The following is a 24,312-nucleotide window of genomic DNA, read 5'->3' on the forward strand; positions in this document are numbered from 1 at the left end:
TTAGTTTATTGTCAGGTGTACTGAGGATCTTTCCCTCTATCTCGTCACAGGTTACAATAATACTAAACAAGGATGTGGAAATTCTGCAATCTTGAGAAATCTCAGACATGCTGCCTGACCCGTTGAGTTACTCCAGCACTAATTTTTTCTTTGGAACTGTCTGTTTGAGCTTACCTTTCTTTGAATCTTAAAAACAAAACGCAAAGTGCTGCAGAGTAACTCAACGGGTCAGGCAGCATCTCTGGAGGATGTGGATGGGCTACGATTTGGATCGGGACCCATATTCAGATTGATTGGAGTGGGGGGTTAGGGGGAGAAGGCAGAAAGGAGGTGGGTGGTGGATCAAAGCCTGGCCAAGCGATAGGTGGATACATGGGGGGTGGGGGTTGATTGGCAGATGCATGGACAAAAACCTGAGATGAAAAGAAGGTGAAAGGCTGTGAGATGAAGAGAGATGAGGAGTGAAAATGTGAAGCCAGAGGAAGGAACATCGGGGGAAGGAAAAATAATGGGGGGGGGGGGGGGGGGGGGATGGATGTGCATCCAGTGGGTTATAGACAAGAGAGGGGGTGGGAAAGGGCATTGTAGGGGGTTGGGTTGTTACCTGATACTATAGAAACACAAAACTATGGATGCAGGTTTACACCAAAGATACACACACAGTGCTGGAGTAACTCGGGCACAATGTCTGGAGGATGACGTTTCGGGTTGGGACACTTCTTCAGACAGAAAGTAGGAGGTGGTGGAGCTGAATAGCTGGAGGCGAGAAAAGATTTTGTCCCGACCCAAACCGTCACCCATCCTTTTTCTCCAGAGATGCTGCCTGACCCGCTGAGTTATTCCGCACCACTATCTTTGCCGAAACCATTGTTCTGCATCCCAGATTTTGACCGATCGAACCTCTCTCCACAGAAGGGCAATTGTCAAGGGCTGCCATTTATCCAGAAGCTTTGCTTTGCCATGGGAGGTGCTCCGTACCAAATGACAGGAAACGCCATTGGGTTCTTCCTCCAGATCTTCCTGCTGGATGTGGTTCAGGTAGGACTTAAACGGATGGATCTTTCTTCATGTCCAAATGAGCAGCCATGACCGAGGAGCGAAGTACATACTAGTCACCAGATCACCCTACAAATTAACCTACAAACCTGGATGTCTTTGAAGTGTGGGAGGAAACCGGAGCACCTGATGGAAACCCACACAGTCACATGTAGAACGTGCAAACTGTGTACAGACAGCACCCGTAGTCTTCAGTCTGACAATAGGTGCAGGAGTAGACCATTTGGCCCTTCGAGCCAGCACCGCCATTGAATGTGATCATGGCTGATCATCCACAATCTGTACCCCATTCCTGTCTTCTCCACATATCCCCTGACTCCGCTATTTTTAAGAGCCCTATCTAGCTCTCTCTTGAAAGCATCCAGAGAACTTGCCTCCACCGCCCTCTGAGGCAGATAATTCCACAGACTCGCCACTCTCTGTGAGAAAAAGTGTTTCCTCATCTCCGTTCTAAATGGCTTACTCCTTATTCTTAAACTGTGGCCCCTGGTTCTGGACTCCCCCAACATCGGGACCATGTTTCCTGCCTCTAGTGTGTCCAAGCCCTTATCAATCTTATTTGTTTCAATGAGATCCCATCTCATCCAGGGTGTACAAGTACATAAACTCCAGAGTGTACAAGCCCAGCCGCTCCATTCTCTCAGCATATGACAGTCCCCCCCATCCCGGGAATCAACCTTGTAAACCTACGCTGAAGAAGGGTTTAGATGTGAAAAGTCACCCGTTCCTTTTCTCCAGAGGTGCTGCCTGACTCGCTGAGTTACTCCAGCCGAGAAATGGTCAGTGTAGAATCTCCCAATGGCAAATCGTCTAATAAAATCCAGTAAATTCATCCAGGTCTCTCAACTTTCAGTTTCAAAACCCAATCAGTTCATAAATGACCTTCAGAAAATTGAACTTGCCATCCATATTCAGTCTGATCCACTTGCTCAATGGTGCAGGAAGGAACTGCGGATGCTGGTTTACACCGAAGATAGACCAAAATTGCTGGAGTAACTCAGCGAGTCAGGCAGCATCTCTGGAGAAAAGGAATAGGGGACTTTTCAGAGCAAAACCCTTCTTCAGGCTGAAGACTGAAGTCTGAAGAGGGATTTCAACCCGAAATGACACTTCCTCCTTTTCCCCAGAGATTCTGCCTGACCCGCTGAGTTACTCCAACAATTTGTGCCGATCCACTTGTTTAGTTATTACATTATTTGAAAGGGGTTAACAATCCACTGATGGCTGGAGAGATATTCACGGATATCCACTGCACGACACAGTGGCACGGTGGGGGGAGTTGCTGCCTTGCAGCACCAGAGACCCAGGTTCAATCCTGACTACGGGTGCAGAGTTTGCACGTTCTCCATGTGTGTGTGTGTGTGGGTTTCCTCCGGGTGCTCCGGTTTCCTCTCACACTTCAAAGGCGTACGGGTTTGTCCCGGGTGTGTAGGATAGTGTTTGTCTACGGGGTGATCGCTGGTTGGCGGAGACTCGGTGGGCCGAAGCGCTTGTTTCATCGCGGTATCTCTAATGTCTGATGGCGCTGGAGTACGGCATCTCACCTGCTCTTCCCAGAGATGGATCTACCATCATCCACCACCATGGCTCTACTCTTTTAAATCCTGTTTCTACCTATAAGTCTGCAATGCTGACAACTATATATTCTGCTCCCTGTATCTTAGAAACATAGAAACATAGAAAATAGGTGCAGGAGTAGAGGCCATTCGGCCCTTCGAGCCTGCTGCACCCGCTGAGTTTCTCCAGCATTTTTGTGTACCATGTAAATACTAGCACTTTCACATTGTGAAACATGACTTACTTCACCAGTCTTTGAGCTAAGAGACCAAATTCGATGAATGGGAAGTGGAGAAAAGAAGATGTTCCCACTCGATACGCTTATAATTTTAGTTTCCATGGTTCATTCCACGTGACAAATCAGCGTGTTCAGGAACAGAAATAGTTTTTGTGCTCTGAAAGATTTTAGGCTGTACATCTGAGGAAGAGGAAGAAATCTGCCTGACTTTAAAAGCCAAATGAGTCCCATGACTGTTTAGTTTAGTGTAGAGATATAGCACGGAAACAGGCTCTTCAGCCCACCGAGTCTGCACTGGCCAGCGATCCCCGCACACTAACACTATCCTACACACACTAGGGACAAGTTACATTTATACCAAGCCAATTAACGTACAGACATGTACCTCTTTGGAGTGTGGGAGGAAACCAAAGATCTCGGATAAAACCCACACGGGGAGAACATGCAAACTCCGTACAGACAAGCACCCGTAGTCAGGATTGAACGGCCATTTCTGGCTTTCTGCACGGCTTGCTTGCACTGTGGCAGTTATGTTATCTTGGCCCCGACACGATGTTTTGGCATTCACTTCCCCAACATGACTCTCTCACTTGTATTGTATTGTATTGTATATCTTTATTGTCATTTCCTGAGTATTCGCATACCCAGAGGAAACAAAAAAACGTTGCTCAACCAGTGTCCATTCAGTGTGCATGAAAAAAATAAATAGAAATGAAAATTAAAAATACATGTCATGAACAAATTTAACACTCTACTAAACATTCAACAGCCGTTCCGACCGGCAGCGGCACAACAGTGGCTCTGCTGCAGTGTGGGGGTTTGTGCGCGATACTTGGCAGGGGGCAAAGTCCATTTAACAGTCTTATAGCCTGTGGGAAGAAGCTGAGGAGCATCCTGCTGGTTTTGCAGCTAATGCTCCTGTACCTCTTCCCAGATGGGAGGATGGAGAAAATGTCATGCGATGGGTGGTAAGGGTCTTTGATGATGGAGATGGCTCTGTTGATACATCTCTTCCTGTATATGTCCAGCAGGAAGGGGAGTGGAGCACCAATAATGTAAGATGTAACCAAATATGTTTTATGGTCCCCTTTTGATGCTTGATGTCAAAGTTTGTTCAATACTCCAGCAAAATGCCATTTGATTCGTCACGCAACCAAAGCTTTGCCACACGAGGCTGCTAAAGAAGATGAAAGAAGTTGAGTTTTTAGTTTTTATTTAATTCTTTGAAAGACACAGCGCAGAAATGGGCCCTTTGGCCCATCGAGCCCATGCCGACCAGCGACCCCCCCCCTACACTAGCACTATCCCACACACTAGGGACAGTTTACAATGTTCACCGAAGCCAATTAACCTACAAACATGTACGTCTTTGGAAACCGGAGCACCGGCGAAAACCTATGTGTTCCTGGAGACAATGTACAAACTCCGTACAGACAGCACCCGTAGTCAGGATGGAACCCAAGTCTCTGGTGCTGTCAGGCAGCAACTCTACCACTGCGCCACCGTGCCGTCACTATAGAGGAAAGATACTAGCGTGGATAGAAGGCAAAGAGCGGGAATGTGTTGTGCATTTACCATGTATTAGTCCACATTATTTTGTATCAATCTATTCGAAGGGTCTCATGCCTTCTAGTTTCTTTACTTTGCAACACGAAGCTTAACTTGGGAACTTAAATTACAGTGCCCTCCATAACGTTTGGGACAAAGACCCATCATTTATTTATTTGCCTCTGTATGCCTTTCTTCTTAATTATGTTCCAAACAGTTGATTTTGGTAAGCCTAAGGTTTGGCTGATGTCTCTAACAGTTTTATTCTTGTTTCTCAGCCTCATAATGGCTTATTTGACTTTCATTGGTACAACTTTGGTCCTGATGTTGATAAACAGCAATAAAAGTTTCCAAAGGTGATGGAAAGATTGGAGGAAAGACTAGGTGCTGAGAGCTCTCTTATACCTGCATTAAGGAGGCAATTAAACACACCTGAGCAATTACAAACGCCTGATGATGCCCTGAAATCGGGGGGGGGGACTATGTATAAACACCGCTGTAATTTCTACACGGTGAAACCAAAATGTATAAAAAATACCCTTAATAAAATCTGACAATGTGCACTTTAACCACATGTGATTTATTTTTTCTATTACAAATTTCAAAGTGTGGATTCAGAGGCCAATAAATAAATGATGGGTCTTTGTCCCAAACATTATGGAGGGCACTCAGAAATGCTGGAGAAACTCAGCGGGCGCAGCAGCATCTATGGAGCGAAGGAAATAGGCAAAGTTTCGGGACGAAACTTTGCCTATTTCCTTCGCTCCATAGATGCTGCTGCACCTGCTGAGTTTCCCCAGCATTTTTTGTGTACCTTCGATTTTCCAGCATCTGCAGTTCCTTCTTAAACATTATGGAGGGCACTGTAACTTGGGAACTATTTTTGATTGAAACTTGCACAGTTAATATGTGTTGTAACTCTTTCCTCATCAGATGGAGGCTTTCTATGCCTCTCTTATTTTATTCATTGGTCGAGTGTGGGATGCATTCACAGATCCAGCTGTTGGATTCCTCGTCAGCAAAAGCAGGAGAACAAGATTTGGCAAGTTGCTCCCATGGTGAGGATACCCTCAATCATATTAATTTGTGGGGAAATACGCGAAGCGGTACATTTGGACTTGGGGTCGCTGTAATGAACGCTGTAGTCAGGGGAGTTACACGTGCTTTGTTCTGGAGGCAGTTAACACAAAACCAACTGTTAATTGAAACTGGTTTGGGTGGTACGGTGGCGTGGATGCTGCGTAATGCCCCTGTCCCACTTAGGAAACCTGAACGCAAACCTCTGGAGACTTTGTGCCCCACCCAAGATTTCTGTGCGGTTCCCGGAGGTTTTTGTCAGTCTCCCTACCTGCTTCCACTACCTGCAACCTCCGGCAACCACCTGCAACCTCCGGGAACCGCACGGAAACTTTGGGTGGGGCGCAAAGTCTCCAGAGGTTTCCGTTCATGTTTCCTAAGTGGGACACAGGGGCATTAGAGCTCCATAGACCTTGGTTCAATCCTGACTATGGGTGCTGTCTGTGTGAAGTTCAATGGTACTTTGAAGTGGTACTTTATTTTCACATGTATCTAAGAGCGGGGACATTATTTTATGCAGACATTTCAGTGACAATCACATTAGGCACAATCAGAAAAATGTCAACATGCTGAAAATGATTCCGCGACCTAGCTGAGACTACACGAGTTTTCGGGAACTTCCCTCGAGCATGAAGGAGAGTTCCAGCGACCTCATAGGACCTCCTAGGACCACGTGTCGACCATGCTGCGAGTTTGATGGTCGAGGACACTCTTCTAACCTCACAGATTAGGTCGCCCAAGTGGGACAGCCCCTTAAATCTCAGGAATTAAGTCGAGAGTAATTGGCTCTGGAAGAAAATATCTTGCGACTTTGTCTTTGGATTTGATTTTAAAGAAATTTGTCGCAACTGAATAATTTTGACATTGTGATTTTTCCAGGATTCTGTTCTCCATGCCGTTTGGAGTTGTCTCTTACTTCCTATTGTGGTTCAGTCCTTCTTACACGATGTCGCAGGAATACAGCTTCCTCTGGTATCTTATGACCTACTGTGCATTTCATACCTGCATGAGTGTAAGTGTTCATTTGAATCGGATTAAACTCCAAGGCTATGCAATAAACTAATATCTAATACCATCCCTGGATCTGAAGGTTGGGTCCTTTTTCCTCCTTGCTGTGAAATACAAAGGTTAAATTGTTCAAAATAATATCCTGATAATATCCTAATAATATCTTGGGGCGGCACAGTGGCACAGCAGTAGAGTTGAACCTCTCAATGGGCATTTTTGTTTACTGCGAGGAAAACTGACAGTGGTAAGTGACTCAGGCGCACTCAGTAACTCACTGTAACATCGATATGGTGTCTTTACAGTAGCCTGTTGCTCTGAGCAGCGGAGAGAAAGAAAGATCAGAAAATATAACTCTTGAGTTGCAAAACCATGAAAGCGTAACTCCCAGCACTGCCAGATAAAGTTGCAGGTGTACATACACAATTGGAGGGACTTAGAGGATTAAAAAAAACAAATTTTTGGTGGTTAAAACACGTTAGAAAGAGCAAAATGTCAATATTTGAGGCAGAAGTTTCAACATGTGCAGGAAGTTAGTCAATGTCAAAGAGGAAGAGGTTCTGTGCTGAGTGTGCCGTCTGCGTTGTGGTTTGAACGTTCTACATTTTAAATATTGAAAGACTTAAAACCCTTCTGTATTCTTTGGATTAAATGACACAAGCTGTCTTTGAGATGACCTTAGCTGGGCTTAAATCTAATGAAGTGTAGGAATGTAATGTGATGCTCCTCACTCTGGTGGTGTGGTGTGGAGCGGAGCGGGTGGGTGATCGTTCCTTTGTACCAACAATGTCCAATGCATTTTGTACAGCTTCATCTCTCTTTCACACGATGGCCGCTGAGTGAACGATCAGCAATTCAATGTAACCAAACCTCTCGACTTATTCCATGGAGCAGGTGTTTGGGAATAAGTGAAGAGCGACCCAAAGAAAGAGTTATTTGTTATTAGATATCTATAGGCAATAGACAATAGGTGCAGGAGTAGGCCATTCGGCCCTTCGAGCCACTACCGCCATTCAATGCGATCATGGCTGATCATCCCCAATCGGTACCCCATTCCTGCCTTCTCCCCATAGCCCTTGACTCCACTAGCCCCTAGAGCTCTATCTAACTCTCACTGAAATCCATCCAGTGACTTGGCCTCCACTGCCCTCTGTGATAGGGAATTCCACAAATCCTGAGTCCGCTGACTCCGCCATCTTTAAGGGCCCTATCTAGCTCTTTCTTGAAAGTATCCAGAGAACCGGCCTCCACCGCCCTCTGAGGCAGAGAATTCCACAGACACACAACTCTCTGAGAAAAAGTGTTTCCTTGTCTCCGTTCTAAATGGCTTACCCCTTATTCTTAAACCGTGGCCCCTGGTTCTGGACTCCCCCAACATCGGGAACATGTTTCCTGCCTCTAGTGTGGCCAAACACTTAATCTTATACGTTTCAATAAGATGCCCTCTCATCCTTCTAAACTCCAGAGTGTACAAGCCCAGCCACTCCATTCTCTCAGCATATGACAGTCCCTGAGAAGGTTTATAGAACAGCATGCCACATATATATGCTCTACGGCCCACAGTGTCTGTGCCAAACATCTCGCATCCACCCGCACATAATCCATGTTCCCTACATTCCCGACATATCCCTACGCCTCTCCTAAAGCCTCATAGAGGGTGGTGAATCAGTGGAATTCTTGGCCGCAGAAGACTGTGGAGGCCAAGTCAGTGGATATATTTAAGGCAAAGATAGATAGATGTTTGATTAGTACATGTGTCAGGGGTTATGGGGAGAAAGCAGGAGAATGGGGTTAGGAGGGAGAGAGAGATCAACCATGATTGAATGGCGGAGTAGACTTGATGGGCCGAATGGCCTAATTCTGCTCCCCTATCACTTATGATCTAAATGCCACTATCGTATCTGCCTCCACCACCAATCCTGACAGCACGTTCCAGGCACTCACATGTGTTAAAACAAAACAAATTGCCCTGCAAATCTCCTTTAAACCTTTTCCCTCTCACCATAAACTTTTGCCCTCTAGTATTTGAAAGCTGTGCCCTCTAATATGTTCCCCTCTTGACCGAGACTGGAATCGTAATTCTGATTCCATGGAGGGGGGGGGGAAATGCTTTCTAAACCCAATCAACCCCTTAATTTTGGGATGCTTAACTGTTCCTTCTGTTTTGACTAGAAACTCCTGGTATATCTGGATCTGTTTGTGAGGATGACATTCGAGATTTGTTTTAATGCTTTCATTGTTGCTGTTCCCACAGTGTTTCCACGTCCCCTACTCTGCATTGACCATGTTTCTAGGCGGTGATCAACGAGACCGAGATTCTGCAACAGCATACAGTAGGTGTTTAAGAAGGAACTGCAGATGCTGGAAAATCGAAGGTACACAAAAATGCTGGAGAAACTCAGCGGGTGCACCCGCATCCGCTGAGTTTCTCCAGCATTTTTGTGTAGCACACAGTAGAGGTGTCTATTTGCCCCTGTCAAAGCTTCATATTATTTTGACTCCACCCTGAATATTCCCCGGGTTCCCCCTTTCCTTGCATCGTGTATCCTGTTTGCATTTTTTCTTCGTTTTCTGCGTATTTCCCGCCCCGGGGTTGCGGAGTCCAAAACTAGATTGCACAGGTTTTAAGGGCGGTGGATCTGTGGAATTCATTGCCACAGACGGCTGTGGCGGCCAAAAGTTAATGGATATTTTTAAGGCGGAGATCGACAGATTCTTGATACGTACGGGCGTCGAGGGTTACAGGGCAAAGGCAAGAGAATATAAAATTATAGAAGGAAATGGACAAGCTAGATGCAGGAAAAAATGTTCCCAATGTTGGACGAGTCCAGAACCAGGGGCCACACAGTCTTAGAATAAAGGGGAGGCCATTTCAGACTGAGGTGAGAAAAAACCTTTCCACCCAGAGAGTTGTGAATTTGTGGAATTTCCTGCCACAGAGGGCAGTGGAGGCCAAGTCGCTGGATGGATTTAAGTGAGAGTTAGATAGAGGTCTAGGGGCTAGTGGAGTCAAGGAATATGGGGAGAAGGCAGGCACGGGCTATTGATTGGGGACGATTAGCCATGATCACAATGAATGGAGGTGCTGGCTCGAAGGGCCGAATGGCCTCCTCCTGCACCTATTTTCTATGTTTCTGTTTCTAATAGAGTTAGGAGGGAGAAACAGATCAAACATTATCGGATGACGGAGTAGACTAGACGGGCCAAATGGCCATGTTTGCTCGTATGACTCCTATAGGTGATGATTTGGGTTGGGGAACTTTCTTCAGATGCCACATAGTGCTGGAGTCGTTCAGCAGGTCAGGCAGCATGTCTGGATGGGTGACATTTCAGGAAGAGAAATCTGAAACCTGAAAATTTGGCACATGGAAAATATGAACGCTGAGATGTGAATGTTGACATTAATGGGTTCATAAGATCGTAAGATATGCGAGCAGAATTAGGCCATTCGGCCCATCGTCCACTCCGCTATTCAATCATGGCTGATCTATCTTCCCCTTTCAACCCCATTCTCCTGCATTCTCCCCATAACCCCCGACTCCCGTACTAATCAAGGATCTGTCAATCTCCGCCTTCAAAATATCCATTTACTTGGCCTCCACTAGCTTCTGTGGCAGAGAATTCCACAGATTCACCACTCTCTGTGTAAAAAATGATTTTCTCATCTCGGTCCTAAAAGTCTTCCCTCTTATCCTTCAAACTTCTCCCTTATCCTTAATTTTCAGGCCTATTTTAGATATAGAGAAAAACATTTTTCACACAGAGAGCGGTGAATCTGTGGAATTCTCTGCCACAGAAGCTAGTAGAGGCCAGTTCATTGGCTATATTTATGAGGGAGTTAGATGTGGCCCTTGTGGCTAAAGGGATCAGGGGGTATGGAGAGAAGGCAGGTACAGGATACTGAGTTGGATGATCAGCCATGATCATATTGAATGGCGGTGCAGGCTCGAAGGGCCGAATGGCCTACTCCTGCACCTATTTTCTATGTTTCTATGTTTCTAAATTGAAAAAAACGGACATTCAGACCGAACAGCGGCTTTGCTTTGCCAAGTGCCTAGCTGTCAAAGTATGGGCGAGGTTAGGTGTGTTGGTGTATGATATATGGGGAGGGGACACAGTCCGTTAATCAGTCTTATAGCCTGCGGGAAGAAGCTGTGTAGCATCCTGCTGGTTTTGCAGCTGATGCCCCTATACCTCTTCCCAGGCTGCAGAATGGAGAAGGTGTGGTGTGATGGATGATGGGGGTCCTTAATAATGGAGATGGCTCTGCTGATGCTCTGCTTCTGATAGATCTCCAACAGGAAAGGGAGTGGAGCACCAATGATCCTACTGGCTGTCTTCACTATCCTGTTAAGTTGTTTTTGTTCATAAGCCTTGCAGCTCCCAAACCAGGAAGTGATGCCGTAGGTCAGTATACTCTAGATGGTGCCCCTGTAGAAGGTCATTAGATGAACAGTAGAGAGACCTTCTTTTCTTAGTCTCCGGACAGGGTGGAGCCGCTGCTGAGCTCTTTTGATGACTGCTGTGGTGTTGGTCGTTGAGGTCAGGTCATCCGCCAGGTGGAGCCCCAAGAATTTCACACTGCCGACCCTCTCCACAGCAGCGCCATCAATACGCAGCGGAGTGTGACGGTGTTCTCCAGCCCTCCTGAAATCGATCACCGTCTCCTTTGTCTTTTCCACGTTGAGGGTGAGATTGTGAGACCTGCACCACTCTGTGAGCAGCTCCACCTCCATCCTGAACGCCGACTCATTGTTGTCACTGATGAGACCCACCACTGTTGTGTCATCAGCGAACTTGTTGATATCATTATTGCCGAGTCTGGCAGTGCAGTCATGAGTGAGCAGACTGAACAGCAGGGGGCTTAGGACACAGCCTTGGGGTGAGCCCAGTGTTCACAGCGATGGTTCTTGATGTCCGGCTGCCCACCCTGACTGTCTGCTGCCGCTGCGTCAGAAAATTAAGGACCCAGTTGCAAGAGCCAGTCAACAGCTTCAGCTTCTCCACCAGCTGCTGTGGGATGATTGTATTAAAAGCTGTAGAGGCCCAGTGGCCCCCAAACGCTCACCATATGTTAACCCAATCATTACTGGGATCATTCTCTTCAGACATGGGGCTCAATGTTGTTCACAATACTCCACGTGCGGTCTGACCAGCGCCTTCTTAAGCCTCAGTATTACATCCGAGTCAAGTTAAGAGACTTTAGTGTATGTGTCCCAGATAGGACAAGGAAACTCTTGCTTTGACCAGTAATCATAACACCTGTCTTAAGCATCAGTATTACATAAATAAACAGATAAAGTGCATTAGGAGAACTTTAGTGTATTCCTGTCCCAGACCTGATGGACGGAGAGATGAGTGTGTGGCCAGGATGGTGTGGGGAAACTCTTGCTTTGCTGCAGCACAACAGACATATATGTAATCATAAACACAGAACTCTTCAGTGTGGCTGCATCCTCTGGAGACTTTGCGATCCACCCCGTGCGGGTTATATATATACCTATACCTGCAATAAACCACCTGCAAACAGAAACCTATCTGATTCAGTGGGACAGGGGCATAAGTGTAGTGTAATTGTATCCTAGTGTAGATAGTGACAAGGAAACAGACTCTTCGAAGGCCATGTTTCCATGCAGCACAACTAAACTAAGGCTGTTATAGTTCAGAGTTGTTTGAAGGCTACTATGGTGTTATGATATCCTGATAGCTGTGGGGAAGCAGCTATTCCTGAACCTGGATGGATGTACCAGATTTCAGGCTCCTGTACCTTCTACCTGTTGGCAGCGGAGAGATGAGTGTGTGGCCAGGATGGTGTGGGTCCTTGATGATGTTGGCAGCCTTTTTGAGGCAGCGACTGCGATAGATCCCTGTTTTTATATTCTAGTCCTCGCAAAATAAATGCTAGCATTGCAGCACTGTGGCGCAGCGGTAGAGTTACTGCCTTACAGCGTCAGAGACCCAGGTTCAATCCTGACTACGGGCGCTGTTTGAACGGAGTTTGTACGTTCTCCCCGCGACCTGCGTGGGTTTTCTCCGAGTTCTTTAGCCTCCTGCCACACTCCAAAGACGTACAGGTTTGTAGGTTAATTGGCTCGGTATAATGCCCTTGTCCCACTTAGGAAACCTGAACGGAAACCTCTGGAGACTTTGCGATCCACCCAAGGTTTCCGTGCGGTTCCCGGAGGTTTTTGTCAGTCTCCCTACCTGCTTCCACTACCTGCAACCTCCGGCAACCACCTGCAACCTCTGGGAACCGCACGGAAACCTTGGGTGGGGCGCAAAGTCTCCAGAGGTTTCCGTTCAGGTTTCCTAAGTGGGACAGGGGCATAAGTGTAAATTGTATCCTAGTGTGCGTAGGATAGTGTTAATGTGCGGGAATCGCTGGTCAGTGTGGACTCGGTGGGTCGAAGGCCATGTTTCCATGCAGTATCTCTAAACTAAACTAATTGCTTTTGCCTTTCTTACTACTAACGATTTGACGTCTTACTGCTGTCTTCTTGCAGGAATGGGAGTTGAGGTTGTCGCCACGCTGGCTGGAGCTGCTATTCAGGGCCAGATCGTGGGAGCATACCATACACAAACTATGGAAACCTGTCAGATGATCCAGAATGTGACAGCACTCAACACTACCACTGCACTAGTGAACAGCCTCAATAACACGGTCAGTGTTGTTTATGAATAGTCTCAGTGGTCTCTGTGGCGTTTGCCGGTTATTCTGCTCGGGCTAAATTCCGAGATGAGTGGACGTGACAGTGAAGCTCAGTGCTACTGGATGTTGTGAACAAGTGTTCTGCGGCCAGCATCAATCTTTTCTTAAACATAAGTAAGTTTAATGGCCAAGTATTCACATACAAGGAATTTGTCTTGGTGCTCCGCCCACAAGTGACAACATGACATACAGTGACGGTTACGAATGACTCAGAAAACACTAAACATTAATAATAATAAAACATTCATGATAAAACATCATTGATCAAGCATGAACCAGATCAAAGAGAGGCTACAGATTTTTGGCTGTTGAGTAGAGCAACTACTCGTGGATAAAAACTTTTTATGTCTGGCTGTAGCAGCTTTGACAGTCCGGAGTCGCCTTCCAGAGGGAAGTGATTCAAAGTAATTAACTTAGCATCTTAGACTTCCAGTGCCTTTTGGAACGGGTAACTGCTGAATTACTCCAGCATTTTGTGTTCTTGTAAGCTCCTTACTTAGCAAGCGTAGCTTAGTTTAAGGGAGAAATACAGCACGGAAACAGGCCCCTCAGCCCACCGAGACCCTGCTGACCAACCACCACCCGTACACTAGTTCTATTTGACATACTGCGGTGCGATATACAGAATCCAGTTAACCTACAAACCTGTGGGAGGAAACGGAGCACCCGGGTAAAGCCCACGAGGTCACAGGGAGAACGTACAAACTCCGTACAGACAGCACCCAATCGGCAGGATCGAACCCGGGTCTCGGGCTGGGTTGGGGGAGTGGGCAGAGCTGTGGCAGATGGAATACAGCGTAGCAAAGTGCGGAGTCATGCACTTCGTTACGAATAAAGGCATGGAAATCGGAGGTGCAAAGGAACTTGGGAGTGCTGGTGCAGGATTGCCATAAGGTTAATATGCAAGTTGAATTGGTAGTAAGGTGGGCAAATACAATGCTTGCATTTATTTCGAGAGGACTAGAATATAAAAACAGTGATGTAATGCTGAGGAAGGAACTGCAGATGCTGGTTTAAACCGAAGATGGACACAAAGTGCTGGAGTAACTCAGAGAGACAGACAGCATCTCTGGAGAGAAGGAATGGGTGACGTTTTGGGTCGAGACCTTGCCTTCAGACGGTCTGAGGAAGGGCCTCGATGTGAAACGTCACCCATTCCTTCCCTCCAGCGATGCTGCCTGTCCTGCTGAGTTACTCCAGCACTTTGCGTCTATCTTCGATGTAATGCAGAGGCTTTATAAGGCGCCGCTTCAGTCCGCATTTGGAGTATTGTGAGCAATTTTGGGCCGCATATATTATTGATGCTGGAAATTTAGTTTGGGGAGTGGAGAGGAGGGAGCAGAAAATACTGGATAGACTCGGCAGGTCGGGCAACATCAGTGAGGGGTGAAAAATAATTTACCGTTCAGGTTGGTGAACTTTTATCACGATTCTCGGGGAAGTGATGAGTTTGCAGCTCATGCAGTGCTGGGCGGAGAGAAGGAAAGGGAGGGTTTGTTGATGGGGTGGAGACCAAAAGATTGATAGGTTTATGGTGATGCTCGCTGTAAGAAGTCAACAACAAAACCTTATCACCGTCCCACAGCAGGTATTGCAACTTACCCTGCTGCAGATTACAAGCATGTGCTGTTTCCATTGCAGTGTTAACCCAAATATGTACATCCCTCGGTGATACAGCATGGAATTAGGCCCTTCGGCCCAACTTGCCCACACCGACCAACATGTCCTCTGCCATCAGAGGGCGGTGGAGGCCGGTTCTCTGGATACTTTCAAGAGAGAGCTAGATAGGGCTCTTAAAGGTAGCGGAGTCAGGGGATATGGGGTACTGATTGGGGATGATCAGCCATGATCATACTGAATGGTGGTGCTGGTTCGAAGGGCCGAATGGCCTACTACAGCACCTATTGCCTATTGTCCCATCTGCACTAGTTTCACCTGCCTGCGTTTTGCCCATATCCCTCTAAACCTGTCCCATCCATGTACCTGTCTAATTGTTCCTTAAACGTTGCAATAGTCCCTGCCTCAACTACCTCCTGTGGCAGCTCGTTCCATACCCCAACCAACAAATGTTCCTCCTTAGATTAAATCTTTCCCACATTACCTTAAACCTACTGTATGTCCCCACTGGCTCTCGATTCCCCTACACTGGGCAAGAGACCCAGTGCATCTACCCGATCTATTCCTCTCATGAATTTGTACACCTCTTAAAGATCACCCCTTATCCTCCAAGGAATGGAGTCCCAGCCTGGTCAACCTCTCCCTGTGGCTCAGACCCCGAACCCTGATAACATCCTCGGAAATCTTCTAATTTTTACACAAAGGGTGGAGGGTGTACGGAACGAGCTGCCGGAGGAGGTAGCTGAGGCAGGTACTATCACAACATTTAAGAAACATTTAGACAGGTACATGGATAGGACAGGTTTAGAGGGATTTGGGCCAAACGCAGTCAGATGGGACTAGTGTAGATGGAGCATGTTGGTTGGTTTGGGCAAGTTAGGTCGCAGGGCCTGTTTGACTCTCTGCCCATATGTGTTTAATTGCAACAGAACGGAAATTGAGAAATCAAATTCATATCTGTATTATACAGCGAGAATTGTAAAAGATAGGGTAGCGGAAGCAGATGTTACACTTGAAAGTGCTATAGCAGTTTGATCCAAAGATGTGTTGGATCCATCTCAATGTATTAGGACTATTGACACGTGTTCTGAGGTACAGTGAAATGCTTCTGTCCCCATGTTATCCAAAGAAATCAGATAACACTATACATGAATACAATCAGGCCAACCACAGGTACAGAAGTGAAGGGAAAGATACCAGAGTGCAGAATACATCTACCGTCAAATTTTATCTACCTTTGATTTTTCCAGCATCTGCAGTTCTTTCTTAAACAGAGTGCAGAATATAGTTTCTCAGCATTGTGGCTAACATTGTGACAAAGAAAAAGTCCATTGCCCACAATGAGGTGGGTTGGAGAATTGGGACAGTAGCCTAGCTTATGGAAGGGTCGTTCACAAGCCTGTTAGCAGAGGGGAAGAAGCTGTTCTTGAGTCTGGTGGTGCGCGCCTTCATGCCTGAGCTGGGAGGTTGAGGAGGAGGAAAGATCGAGGAGCTCGATTAGGTGGGGGGCACCAAGCATAGGCTTGGCGATCATTTCGCCGAACATCTCCGCTCGGTCCACATTAACCGACCTGATCTCCCGGTGGCTCAGCACTTCAACTCCCCCTCCCATTCCGAATCCGACCTCTCTGTCCTGGGCCTCCTCCATGGCTAGATTGAGCACCGCTGGAAATTGGAGGAGCAACACCTCATATTCCGCTTGGGCAGTCTGCACCCTAGCGGCATAAACATTGAATTCTCCAATTTCCGGTAGCCCTTGCTGTATCCTCCCCTTCTCAGCTCTCCCTCAGCCCTCGGGCTCCCCCTCTTCCTTTTTACTTTCTTCTCCCCACCCCCTCCCACCCTACATCAGTCTGAAGAAGGGTTTTGGCCCGAAACGTTGCCTATTTCCTTCGCTCCATAGATGCTGCTGCACCCGCTGAGTTTCTCCAGCACTTTTGTCTACCTTCGAGGTGCTTGATTATGTTGGCTGCTCTCCTGAGGTTGCATGAAGTGTAGATGGAGTCAATGGTGGGGGGTTTGGCCTGTGCGTGGTCTATTCCAAGTTCTCTTGCCATTATTTGCAGCCATCCACTTGCTCCCACCTCAAGGCTTATCAGTCTTGTCTAGTAAATAATATTGAAGGTCTATCTATGCATGGCTTGGGGTAGGTTGGAAGAACGGTCCTTGAAATGAAGGGAGTGAGTTATGGGAACCGCTGTAGAAACTGCTTCTTTTAAAAAATATTGAGTATGTTATTTCATCATGGAGAACCTCATCCGAGTAATTTTTAAAAAAGTAACTAAATCTAGAACACCAGCATGCTTGAGCACACTTGACCAAAGAGCTAGGGAAATATTGTATCGTGTACATTTAAAACAATTTCTTAGTTTAGTTTAGAGATACAATGTGGAAACAGGCCCTTCGGCCCATCAAGTCAGTGCCGACCAACGATCATCCATGCACTAGTTCTATCCCACACACTAGGGACAGCTCACAAAACCCAATTAACCCACAAAGCTGCATAGCTTTGGAATGTGGAAGGAATCTGAGGCACCCGGAGAAAACCCACTCCCGGAATATGTTCCTTTCCCAGGGTGACGGGAAAGTCCAGGAATCTTAAAGATAGCGGAGTTAAGGGATATATTGAGAGAAAGCAGGAACGGGGTACTGATTGTGGATGATCAGCCATGATCACGTTGAATGGCGATGCTGGCTCGAAGGGCCGAATGGCCTACTCCTGCACCTATTGTCTATTGTCTATAAATGCTGCATGTACTTAGCAGGTGAAGCTACATCAATGAGAACGAGTTGGCAATGAGAGTTGAGAATGCTTTAGGGCCTGAACTTTAGGGGGAAGTTGAGTAGACTGGGACTCTTCTTTGGAGCACAGGAGAATGAGGGGTGATCTTGTAGAGGTGTGTACAATTATGAGAGGAATAGATCAGGTAGATGCACAGCGACTCTTGTCCCAGAGTAGGGGAAATCAAGGACCAGAGGCCATAGGTTTAAGGTGAGGGGAGTGATATTTAATAGGAATCTGAGGGGTAACTTTTTCACACAAAAGGTGATGGGTGTATGGAATGAGCTGCCAGAGGAGGTAGTTGAGGCTGGGACTATCCCAACGTTTAAGACACAGTTAGACAGGTACATGAATGAATTAATGAATGAATAACTTTATTGGCCAAGTAGGATCACATACAAGGAGTTTGCCTTGGTGCAAATGGATAGTACTGGTTTGGCGGGATTTGGGCCAAATGCAGGCAGGTGGGACTGGTGTAGCAGGGACGTGTGGGCCGAAGGGCCTGTTGCCACGATGTATCATTCCTTGACTCTACGACTCTCTGCTTGAAATGCTCAGCAAGTCAAATAGCGGTTCTGACGTGGGACGGTGATGAGGACCTCGTTCAGGACCTCCTCTCCGCCATTTAGAACGGAGGTGAGAAAACACTTTTTCTCACAGAGAGTGGTGAGTCTGTGGAATTCTCTGCCTCAGAGGACGGTGGAGGCCGGTTCTCTGGATGCTTTCAAGGGAGAGCTAGATAGGGCTCTTAAAAATAGCAGTCAGGGGATATGGGGAGAAGGCAGGAACGGGGTACTGATTGGGGATGATCAGCCATGATGACATTGAATGGCGGTGCTAGCTCGAAGGGCCGAATGGCCTACTCCTGCACCTATTGTCTATTGTCTATTGTCAGCATCAGATAAAGAGGCACCAATGTGGAATGGGCTCTTGATTGAGATGGTGAAGCATAAAATCTTTGGAGTTTTTCTGATTGAAAGACACAATTTGGAAACAGGCCCATGGGTCACTGAGTTGACACCGACCATCGATCACCGATCCAGACTACTGCTATATTACCCCCACTTACTCATCCACTCCCTGCACACCCGGGGCAATTTACAATTCACCTACAAACCCACACACCTTTGGGACGTGGGAGGAAACCGGGGCACCCGGAGGAAACCCACGAGGTCACAGGGAGAACGTGCAAACTCCACACAGACAGCACCCGGAGGTCAGGATCGAACCAGGGTCTACCCTGTGCCACTCTCGACAGTAAAACCTTTGAGTAGATTGAATTTTGTTTCAAGCCGACAACAGCTAGGATCTTTCTGTTTAGTTGCAATGATGTAAAGGGACTTTCCTGAGCCATGGGCTTGGGATATTAATACAAGGAACATGTCTTTTTCTATTTCCGCAGAAATGGGCCTACATGCTGGCAGCAATAGTGATTAGCAGCCTTTACTTCCTCTGTGCATTGATTCTATTATTTGGAGTTAAGGAACGCGCAGGTATGTTGCTTGTATATTACAGCGCCAACCTTCCTGTTCATCGCGGTGTGTGTCTGTATCACTTTGGCTTTGCACTGTGTGAATATTTTAGACAGGGCAAGCGGGGGGAGCGCTGTCTAAAAAATTCACATGGGCTGGTGAAGGAAGCTGTGTGTTTGTGTGTTCCACCCTGACAGTTGCCGGCAGTCCGCTGAAAAATCAGGCCCATTAAGCTGATAAACAACATTTATTCGCAAACTAAAATGTTCAATTGCTGCCCGGATACTGGTGTATGAAATTGTCTTTAGTTTAGAGATACAGCACGGAAACTGGCTCCTTCAGCCCAATGAGTCCGCACCGACCAGCGATCTCCGCCCACCAACACCATCCTACACACACTGTGGACAATTTACAATTTTATACCAAGCTAGTTAACCTACAAACCTGTATATCTTTGGATGTGTGGGAGGAAACCGAAGATCTCGGAGAAAGGTCACGGGGAGAACGTACAAACCCCGTACAGACAGCACCCGTAGTCTGGATCGAACCCGGGTCTCTGGCGCTGTAAGGCCCTACCGCAGCGCCACCGTGCATTTTTTGCCTCTGCTATTCTTTCTCTCTCTTTTTGCATTAATCATTCCTCCATCGAAGGCATTTAAAGGAGGCACTGGCCCAAAGAGGCAACCAGCATCACCAAGGAACCGCACCCATTTCACTCTTGACATCAGGAAGAAACCTGTCTAAATATATTGCAACGTTAAATAAACATTTAGACAGGTACATGGGTAGGACAGGTTCCGAGGGATATGGGCCAAACGCAGGCAGGTGCGACTAATGTAGATGGGGCATGTTGGCCAGTATGAGCAGGTTGGGCCGAAGGGCCTGTTTCAACACTGCAAGACTCTAAGACTCTCTAAGAAGGTACAGGAGCCTGAAAACCGTGACCACCAGGTTCAGGAAAAGCTTCTTCCCAGCAATTATCAGGCTCTTGAATGCTACACAACACTAACCTCAGCAACTGTGAACAATGGACTTCTATGCACTGTCTTTGACTGCACTAAAGACCTTTTGTTTGTGCACCACTGTTATGGTCATTAATTTATAGAAATTTTGATTGTAATATCTATCTGTGTTTATTGCGTTTGTAGGCCAGCTATGCTGCTGCAAGTCCGAACTTTAGTTGTCAGTACATAGACAATTAAACAAGAGTCTATTGCGTCACCAGAACAGCTACTTATACCTGACCCCAGCCACTGAAATTTACGACATTTAAGGCAGCAAACAGATTGGACAAGTTTAAGCTTTACATAATTCCTGATTCCGATACCCTCAGGTGCTCAGTGAACCAGTTATGTGTATTTGAGTAAAGTAAGAGCCTAGTCCTACTGTACGAGTTCATTCCAAGAGCTCTCCCGAGTTTAAAAAAATCAAACTCGTGGTAAGCACGGAGAATGAGCGTTACGAGCCGCTAAGAGACGTCCCCGAGCTCCGACGTACCCACTGGGTACGTCGGAGCTCGGGGACGTCTCTTAGCGGCTCGTAACGCTAACGGCAGGCACTCGGGAAGACTCGCAAACGGCAGGAAAGCACGGGAAGACTCGTGAAGATATTTCAACATGTTGAAAACTGTCCACGAGAGCCCCGAGTACCGACGAGCGGCCATTACCGTAAATCTCCGAGTTCGAATCCGGGCAAACTCGTGAGAGCTCTTGGAATGAACTCGTGCCATGGGACAGGGCTATAAGGACACCAATTGCTGGAGTAACTCAGCGGGTCGGGCAACATCCTGGAACCCTTTTTTTGGACGGCACAATGTCGTCTATCCTTGTCCTCCAGGGACTCCTTTTTCACACAGAGAGTGGTGAATCTCTGGAATTCTCTGCCACAGAGGGTAGTTGAGGCCAGTTCATTGGCTATATTTAAGAGGGAGTTAGATGTGGCCCTTGTGGCTAAGGGGATCAGGGGGTATGGAGAGAAGGCAGGAACGGGATACTGAGTTGGATGATCAGCCATGATCATATTGAATGGCGGTGCAGGCTCGAAGGGCCGAATGGCCTACTCCTGCACCTAATTTCTATGTTTCTATGGACGCTGCCTGGCCCGCTTGAGTTACTCCAGCACCTTGTGTCTTTTTTTTTAATACACCAGCATCTGCAGTTATTTGTGTCTACGTGCATTTGGAAGACATTACTTGTAGATTAATTGGTACTTTTATTTTGGTTATTGCAGGTTGCTTTACTCCCAAAGACCATTTCCATGTGTCGTACCTGACGGGTCTGAAGCTGGTGATGAGTCACAAACCATACCTGAGTCTAACCTTTGGCTTTCTATTCATCTCCTTGGCTTTTCAGGTAACTCAAGTGACTATGTTGCACTGTATTTATCTGTCGCCGTTGGGTTTTAGCATCATTGTTAAACCAAAGAACCCAGAAGTCATGTTGTTCAGTATTAGAGTCGTGGTGGCGTACAGCATGGAAACAGGCCCTTCAGCCCAACTTGCCCACACCGACCAACGTATCCCATCTGTACTAGTCCCACCTGCCCCCGTTTGGCCCACATCCCTCAAGATGGGTCTTATCCATCGTACCTGTCTAATTGTTTCTTAAACATTTCAATAGTCCCTACCTCGACTACCTCCTCCGGCAGCTCATTCCATACAGCACGGTGGCGCAGCGGTAGAGTTGCTGCCTTACAGCGCCAGAGACCCGGGGTTCGATCCCGACTACGGGTGCTGTCTGTAGAGGGTTTGTACGTTCTCCCCGTGACCTGCGTGTAGTTTCTCCGAGATCTTCGGTTTCCTCCCACACTCCAAAGACACACAAGTTTGTAGGTTAATTGGCTTTGTATACATGCGGACTCGGTAGGCCAAAGGGCCTGTTTCAGCGCTGTATCTCTAAACTAAACTAAAAACCCACCACCCTTTCTGTGAAAAGGTTACCCCACAGATCCCTATAACAATAACCCCCCCCCCTCTCACCTTAAACCTATGCCACATAATATTGGAAGAAACATAATCTGAAGCTGAAAATCAACAGTAGTGCAAGTGATTGAAAGACACAGTAGAGATACGAGAATGCAGATGCTGGAATGCTGGAATATTGGGCAGATAGGGGCGGCACGGTGGCGCAGCAATAGAGTTCCTGCCTAACAGCACCAGAGACCCAGGTTCGATCCTGACCAGAGGTGCTGTCTGTGCAGAGTTTTTACGTTCTCTCTGTGACCGCGTGGGTTTTCTCCGGGTGCTCCGGTTTCCTCCCACATTGCAAAGACGTACAAGTTTAAACGTTAATTTTCCCTAGCGCCTAGTGTAGATCTAGTGTACGGGTGATCTCTGGAGAATGTTTAGGCTCGGCTCCCTTCTGTGGACTCAAAAGTCTTAAGTGCATTCACCAATTGCATGAGAAAACAATGGAATCCAGCCGCCAAGACGTTGGTCGACCAAGGAAGGCGATGGCTGGAGGCCCTGCAGCAGCCTGGGGCTCACCTGGGTCGGGCACCACTCATAGCCACTGGAGCGTGGGCTGGACTTGGAAAATGGCTCCAAAACATGCCGCCTCTTGCATGCGGGCTCAGTAGACTGTTGCTGTACAACTGCTAATCGGGGATGATACGGCAATACTCTACGGGACTGGATGAAATGAATTTCACTGTGCGTTGGCACTTTGCGCGTTCGACAATAAAGCAGGTTTGAGCGTTGCCTCTTTATCAGGTGTGTGTCCCCATCCCCCCTCCCCCCCTCCCCTTCTCTGAACCCCATGAACTTTGGGGCATGTGTCCCATGACCTTTGTCCAGTATCCCCCACCTACTCCTGAGCCCAATGAACCCGTGGTCTTTGGACACTCTCCCTCGGCACACGCATGCAGGCCAACTATTTCTGCCGGGACCTGGAGGGCAGCGACCTCGAAACCGAAAACCAAAGCAGAAAAATCAAACATTTTGTACCTGCAGCCACAGCGTGTGTTCAGGATTTGCTTTCACCGCTGAGATTTGCTGTTGAAATCTGTGTTTGCTAAGATTACGCTTCATTGCAAATGGCCATGTCCCATGTCAAGTTTAAGAATAAGGGGTTAAACATTTAGAACGGAGATGAGGAAACACTTTTTCACACAGTGAGTTGTGAGTCTGTGGAATTCTCTGCCTCAGAGGGCGGTGGAGGCCAGTTCTCTGGATACTTTCAAGAGAGCTGGATAGGGCTCTTAAAGATATGCTGGAGTCAGGGGATATGGGGAGAAGGCAGGAACGGGGTACTGATTGTGGATGATCAGCCATGATCACATTAAATGGCGGTGCTGGCTCGAAGGGCCGAATGGCCTACTCCTGCACCTATTGTCTATTGTCTAAAATGTAATAAGCTTAACACTTCTTCCTATTGCTTTCCCATGTCCACAGCTCGTCCAGAATAACTTTGCCCTGTTTTGCACGCATGCTGCTGGGCTGGGCAATCACTTCCAGCACATCATCTTTGTCATCTTGGTATGTATCAATGTTCACAGATGCAAATGTAATTTCTCAAGGAAATCTTTTGTGTGAATAATATGTCTATTTGAACTGCCCACACCGGCCAACATGTCCCATCTACACTAGTTTAGCCCATACCCCTCTAAGCCTGTCCTGTCCAATTGCCTCTTAAACATTGCAATAGGACAATTTGATGTACAATTGTAACTTTTTTTTCTTGCATTCTAGGTCATTTATTTGTTTGCACTTGGATCTTTTGATTGCATGCATTTCAGTCAATTTGAAGATTTATGGCGCCTACATTTTATAAATTCAGCCCCATTAATAGCTGGACAATTTATATTGTTACCTCCTCCTCGTCCCATTAATGATTGACGTGACTTATACAAGGCACACACAAATTAAATATTGGGCAAAATTATATTGGCACCCTTTAACCTGATGTTGCTGTTGAGGGTCGTAGAGTTATGGAGTACAGAAACAGGCCCTTCAGCCCACTGCTCCCATGCTGACCCTCGAATAACCGTCAATGGAGTCAACCCTCAATAGCACCAAAAACAGAAACAGGCCATTCAGCCCACTAAATGCATGCTGACTATCAAATAGCCCTCCATACTAATATCATCATATACCTATCAAATCTCGGCTTTATTTCTAGTAGAAAGCAATTAGATTATTAAATTTCTTTTTCTCTCTCTCCCTCTCCAGATCTCTGCAACAATCATGGTTCCGTTCTGGCAGTGGGTCCTGGTGAAGTTTGGAAAGAAATTTGCTCTCTTTGTGGGACTGATT

At 46.9% G+C, this 24,312-nt stretch overlaps 1 protein-coding gene across 1 annotated transcript in view; it reads left to right on the forward strand.

The window, feature by feature from the left end:
- LOC129707486 (sodium-dependent lysophosphatidylcholine symporter 1-like) overlaps positions 1-24,312 on the forward strand; it is a 33,809-nt gene that overhangs the window by 2,701 nt on the left and 6,796 nt on the right. Inside the window, exons 2-10 of the mRNA XM_055652543.1 lie at positions 913-1,038; positions 5,333-5,457; positions 6,356-6,488; positions 8,736-8,814; positions 12,985-13,142; positions 18,992-19,082; positions 21,291-21,412; positions 23,452-23,535; positions 24,229-24,312. Coding sequence (XP_055508518.1) covers positions 913-1,038; positions 5,333-5,457; positions 6,356-6,488; positions 8,736-8,814; positions 12,985-13,142; positions 18,992-19,082; positions 21,291-21,412; positions 23,452-23,535; positions 24,229-24,312 — 1,002 coding nt within the window. The remainder of the gene's footprint in view (positions 1-912; positions 1,039-5,332; positions 5,458-6,355; positions 6,489-8,735; positions 8,815-12,984; positions 13,143-18,991; positions 19,083-21,290; positions 21,413-23,451; positions 23,536-24,228) is intronic.

The sequence above is a fragment of the Leucoraja erinacea genome, chromosome 21, assembly GCF_028641065.1.
Source record: "Leucoraja erinacea ecotype New England chromosome 21, Leri_hhj_1, whole genome shotgun sequence".
Classification (NCBI taxonomy): domain Eukaryota; kingdom Metazoa; phylum Chordata; class Chondrichthyes; order Rajiformes; family Rajidae; genus Leucoraja; species Leucoraja erinaceus.